At 47.9% G+C, this 6,000-nt stretch overlaps 1 protein-coding gene across 1 annotated transcript in view; it reads left to right on the top strand.

Moving 5' to 3' along the window:
• The first annotated feature begins 1,726 nt into the window (after positions 1-1,726).
• Positions 1,727-6,000, top strand: part of Txnrd3 (thioredoxin reductase 3) — a 31,433-nt gene continuing 27,159 nt past the window's right edge. The window contains exon 1 of the mRNA XM_021165112.3: positions 1,727-2,131. Coding sequence (XP_021020771.2) covers positions 1,973-2,131 — 159 coding nt within the window. The 5' untranslated portion in view covers positions 1,727-1,972. The remainder of the gene's footprint in view (positions 2,132-6,000) is intronic.

Here is a 6,000-nt window from a genome sequence, read left to right as displayed (position 1 = left end):
CTTAAGTTTCATAAAAAAAATGTTAAATGAGTGTTGGCTTGGGATTAGAGCAGAACTTCCAACCATTTCTAAGATAGCTCTAAACACTCTTTGTATTTATGCAAAGCAACACTCTCGGTATTGACAATTATAAAATTAAAATATTGATCAATTATGAAAAACAGTGACAATGTTCTACCTTCTATGGTATTGAATTTTCAGCCAAGATTTGTTTTATGTAAAAACAAACAACCCTATCCATCCATCTCATTAGAATGTAAATTTGCTCTCATCTTTAATAAAGGGTGAAATTATAAAGGTACCTAAGATTTTCCTAAAAATTAAATTCATTATGATTTATTACCAGTAAATGTTTGTGAATCTGTTGAATGTACCTTTGAGATCATGTGAAATGGTTCAGGTTAAAAAGGGTTGCAGTGAAAAAGATTTGAGCTTTTGTAGGGTCTTCTAGGGTTCAAGGGCTGGTGATAACAAGTCTGTCTCAAATGTTTGAAGCAGCCCTGGTTGAGCCTGCCCTTCAGACGGGCACCAGCTACACTGGCCATGCAGTTTTCTCAAGGCCTCTGTGGAGTGGGCGTCCCAGACCACAGGTGCTAAGGATAGTCCAGCTAACTGCCTAACAGTGGCCACTAATTAGAGTCCATGCCTTTGCTCATTTACAGGAAGCTGAACTTCAGAAGGGGTGCTTACAGCAATAACTTTAAAATGTGAGCCCCGGGGAGAGGGCTCAGTTGATAAAAATGTTTGCATACTGCCTGTTCTTATTTGACCTTCTTTCCAAATGGTTCCTGTGTTGGGGATGGCTTGAGACTCCATTGTGCCCTAGTTACTTCCTGTTGCTGTGATAAAAACACTAACCAAAAACAACTTAGGGGAAGAAAGGGTTTATTTGGGAAAAGTCCCAAGTCACGCTCCATTATTGGGGGAAGTCAGAAAACCCAAGAAGGAGCAGAGGCTGACTGCTTGCTTGTGGGCTTGCTCTCGATAGCTCACTCAGCATGCTCTCTTACCACCTAGGACCACCTGCCCAAGGGTGGCACCCCCTCCCCAGTGGGCCAATGCCACCACATTTATCATTAATCAGAAAATATTCCACAGGCTTGCTTGCCTACAGGCCAATCTGAAGGAAGCATTTCCTCAGTTGAGTCTCTTTCCAGGTGACTCTATTATGCTCCAAGTTGATAAAAACTAAGCAGTGCACTGTCACAGTGAATTGCTGTGGGTGTGTGTGGGTTGAGGGGTTGGGAGGTAGTAACCTAGGAACCTCATATTGAAACTGAATTGCAATAGTAATTTTTATTCAGCTTCAGTAGTGCAAATTTAAAAAGAATCTGTATTTCCTAGATAAGGTTTTTGTCACATTTTCTGAAATAAAGTAGAGACATCTACCCTTCCTGAAAAGCACCTATTTTGAGATTGGTGGAGAATCAGGAGCGGATGGAACTGTAGAGAGGCCTCTGGGTGGCAGAAACTGTGGTAAAACGATAATGAAAACAGTAATTACAAGAAGAGCAGAGCATACAAGCTTGATACGGCACCTTTGAAAATAGCAAGTGACTGCCACTGTGCCACTGGGTGGTAGACTGAGTAGTTTGCTGGCTCACCGGGCGGAGCTAAGGGGGCGTAGCTTAGCCCTGTGGAGGCCTTGAAAGTGGGGCAAAGCTTTCCCGGGGGCGTGGCCTGTCGGTAGGCGGGCTCTCTCCGTGGGTCGCGCGGTCGGGGGCGTGGCCCCGTAGCTGTCCGGTGCGCCCGCGGCCAGTGCGTAGCGTTCTCAGCGGCTTTGCCGGCGTCGTCCCCTAGGCGGCCGCCCTCGTCCCGGTTCTTCAGCAGGCCCGGCTCGGCCCGGAGCGACAACGAAGCCCTGGAGAAGCCACCGTCCCCGCCGCCGCCTCCTCGGGCGCAGACCTCGCCCGGGCTGGGGAAGGTTGGAGTCCTCCCCAACCGCCGCCTGGGTGCTGTCCGTGGCGGCCTCATGTCGTCGCCACCCGGCCGCCGCGCCCGCCTGGCCTCCCCTGGGACCAGCCGCCCGTCTTCTGAGGCCCGCGAGGAGCTGCGGCGACGCCTGCGGGACCTCATCGAGAGCAACAGGGTGATGATCTTCAGCAAGAGTTACTGTCCACACAGCACGCGGGTAGGCGGGGCCGGCCGTAGCAGAGCTCTGGGGCGTGGCCTGGTGGGCAGGGTCTAAGCAATCCCGGTGGGAGGAGGGAAGTGAAGGTGAAGCCAGGACCTGGTGGGCGGGGCGGGGAGGAGCGTCGATAAAGAGGCTGGGCAAGTTCGTGAGCGGGATCTGGGGATTGATCAGAGGTCTGAGCAGTGGGCGGGGCGAAGCCCGGGCTCAGTAGTTAGCGCCTGGTGGGCGGGGTCTGAGCAAGGTTGGTGGGTGGGGCGAAGTGGAGGTCTGTGGAGGGTGCTTGATGGGCGTAACCGGAATTGGGTCTGGGCGGGGCTCATTGGGCGGATTGGAACCGTGGAAAGGGGTCCTGGTGGGAGGGGCTAATAGGGAGGGTCTGAGTGGAACTCTGTGGGTGGGACCTAGTGGGACCTAGTGTATGGGGGGTGGGGGGTAAGGGAGGGTTTGGGTGGAACTTAGTGGGCGGGCGGTCCTGCGCTGACACATGGAAGGTGGGCGGGGCCTGAGGGTGGACGGAGTAGGGCTTTTGTAGCACTTTCCCAGGTTTCTTTGCCTACCTTCTCTGACTCACTACGGGGTCCGGGGAGGTTGCCATCTAGGGAAACATTTGCTTTCCAGCCTGATAATGGGCTTTAGTTTAAAAAAAAAAAAAAAAGAACAACCAAAACAATATTTAAAATTGTTGTCTTATTAAAATGGGAGTGCGTGGCTAGCTGAAGCTGGATCTAGGTCCCATTTGTTAACTAGCATGTTTGGCTCCTTGACCAGGTTTCAGAACTAGCAGGGACCTTGTAAGATGAAGGTAGAGGAGGTTTTAAGAACCATGGAAGTCGTGGCTAGTTTAAGCTCTGTTGCACACTCTGTAATTTGGGGCTGGGTGGGCATTCGACACTGTTTTCATATTATTAGATAAAAATATTCTTATTGAAACCTTTGGAAGGAAGATGCAAGATGGGGCTGTTCAATATCTTGATGTTTACTTAACATTATGAGAAAGTTGAAACAATAAAGGCAGGTGTGTAACTTAGTGGGAGCAAGGCCCTGGCTTCCATTTCTAGCACAATTTAAATGAAAAAAAAAATAGATGCTTGGGCAGAAGGATCATGTATTCAAGGCCAGCCTGGGCTCCTATTAAGAGTGCTACCACAAGAAACGGGACGAAATGGTGCCAGCTCCAGGACCAACATTCCATCCCCAGAATTCGTATTAAAAAAGATGGCGTAGTGAAGTGCACTTTACCTCAGTGTAAGACAGTGTAAGTCCAGGCTACACAGCCTGTAAGCATCAGGCCAGTAAGAGTAGTTTACTGGAAAGAAGGTAGACAATCTTTTGAGAATGATAGCTGAGGTTGTCCTCTGGCCTCTGTAGCTGCAAGTGCACCTGCATGCAAAGATACATACAGACACAGTCATACATACATTAAAAATATGTATTCATTTTAAAAACTAATAAAATGTGGATGGCAGCGTGGAGACTACAGACTGCTTCCTCCCTCCCCCCAGGGTTAACCACATTCCTTATTCACCTGGGAGAGGTACCTGATGCTGCTCTTCACTAACAGAGCTCTGTTCTTTTGGCCTGCATGGGCCTTATGTGAGTCGACTCACATGTTTTACAGCTGTTTCCTCTGCAGTTTGGCTTGGGGACTCGTGCATGTTAGGACCTGTGGCTCTGTCTCATTACCTCTCACTGCTGTGATGTTCCCTAGGCTAACAATGAACTTAGGGTAATCCTCCTGCCTCGGTCTTCCAAGTGTGGGCATTATAGCATGAGCCACTACAACTGGCTTAATATTTTGATCTTAAAAGCAATATGGGTAGATACCTTTCTTTGGACACATCTGGGAGCACACCCTGGCCAACTTACCTAATTGCTTTTGAGCCATATGTGATCTTTGCCAAAAGCCCAGAAGCGATGGGCGTCTTTCATTGATTCATGGAGTCATCCCAGCGGCAGGGCGTTTTCAAGTATACTGATTTGGCCTCTGCTGATGAGTGTGTCCCCAGTCTTGCTTTCCAGCCTTGCTGACAGCTGCTGTGCTCCACTTTTTCAGTTCTGCTAGGTAATGCTCTTCCGTTGAAATTTTCATCTCCCTAATGAAGCCTACGTGTTATGGCTCCCTTGAGGAGTTTTCTCTTGTGAACCATTAAGACCACTGTCTTCTTGTTTTTCTTTTGTTGTGCTGATTTGTAGGTTTTCTTTACTTATTATAAATACTAATCCTTTGGTTACGTGTTGGGAAATCTCGCAGAGTCTTGTGACTGGGTCTTGTGGTAACTGAGGCTTGTGAGTGTCCCGCTCCACTTTCCTTTCACAGTGTGTGGGTTTCAAGTCTTATTTAGGATCCCTGCTTTGGTCTTTGCAGCCATAAACACATTCTCCTGACTGGACTCCTGCAAGTTTTGTAGTATGACTTCTACTGAGAGTGGCTGTTGGTGGAGTCCATCTTTTCTATCGATTGCATCTTCATATGTGCTGGTCTCTTTCTTGGTGTGTGTGCTGGTTTATAGCAGGGAGCAAAACGTTTCTTGAGGTAGGGTCTCTTACCAGTCCAAGCAGGCCTTGAACTCTCCAGCCTTTCCTGCTTCTGTTTGAATGATAGGTCTTCCAGCTCGTTGCTAGATATGTCCTAGAATTCCATCTTTTAGTAACCAATCACTGGCTGATTTTGTGGCAGTTTGTTCATGGGGCTATTAAATGCGTCACCCACAATCCATTGTGGTTTCCACATATGGTCCCTACAGAATCAAGAAGAAAGATTTATTCTTCCATGAAGTGGTTATGCTGTTTAACAAGCATTAGTTATTGGGTTCTTAGCATTGTAGAGCCATGAACATGGATGGATCTGGCCCTCAGGAACTCAGAATAGCTGAGCTGTCACCAGCCAGCTCTCACATACATTAAAAAGAGTTTTGACAAATAAGGGCTGTAGTAATGAGGGATAAAACAGTAGTTATTTAGACAATCTGCACAGGCCCAGGGAAGGTCAGGTGGGCTTCTGAGATAAAGAGGAGGTCTGCTTGTGCGGGAAGGTACATGACATAGTAATTGATGTTAGCAAAGAAAGGAGAGGGCAAAAGGAAGTGTGGCCCAATAGAAGGAGTAAGGAAGGAAACCGGGGTGGGGTTCCATGGAAAGGGCTGGAATTTAACTTCAAAAGTTTGTAAGTGTCTCACGATGTTTTACTGTAAGTGTGGACTTAAGAATATGGTAAAGAAATGTTACCCCCAACCTGCAAGGATCTGACCTGGCTGCCACACAAAACCTAGTAAGCCACAGGGACAGATGGATTCACAGGCGAGTTGTAGTTAAAGCATATGTGCAGGACAGCTCGAAGTAAACTAGGGCAAATGCCTTGATATATATTTAAACACATTTGTCATATCAATAGAGCAGAAGCAGTGACATTAGGTGTAGGGAGTGGAGGAAGCCCTGCATAGGTGAACTCCTGAGTGAATGTTTGCTTTTGACATGGGTAACAGCCATGTCAAGAGCTCCAAAGCCTGAAACCTTTGGGAAAGTGGCAAAGCCTCCCCAGAGTATGCTTAGGGAAACGACAAGCCTTCCCTCCTGGTCAAAGCACTAAAGTAGATAGTGTGCACATAAAATGCCTATCAGAGCTCCCCTCTCCTAACCCCTTTTCTACAGCCTTGAAGACTGCTCCCCTCCAGAGATGCTTCTACCAAGATTAGCTAAGCCTGTTTCCTTGATTCAGCTGTATGCAGTAATCCTGCCTGTCATCCCCACTTTCAACTCTATATGATAAATGCTTAGGGAGAGGATGCTGAGGGTTCTCCCTCGGAGACTTCAGACCACCATTTCTGTGTATCTTCATTCCCCGGCCACCCTGTGTCAGGTCCAAGTCC

This window comes from Mus caroli, unplaced genomic scaffold, assembly GCF_978045245.1.
Source record: "Mus caroli unplaced genomic scaffold, Mus_caroli_1 scaffold_7, whole genome shotgun sequence".
NCBI classification, from domain to species: domain Eukaryota; kingdom Metazoa; phylum Chordata; class Mammalia; order Rodentia; family Muridae; genus Mus; species Mus caroli.
Note: the sequence above shows the minus strand (reverse complement) of the source record. Positions and strands in the feature narration are given on the sequence as shown.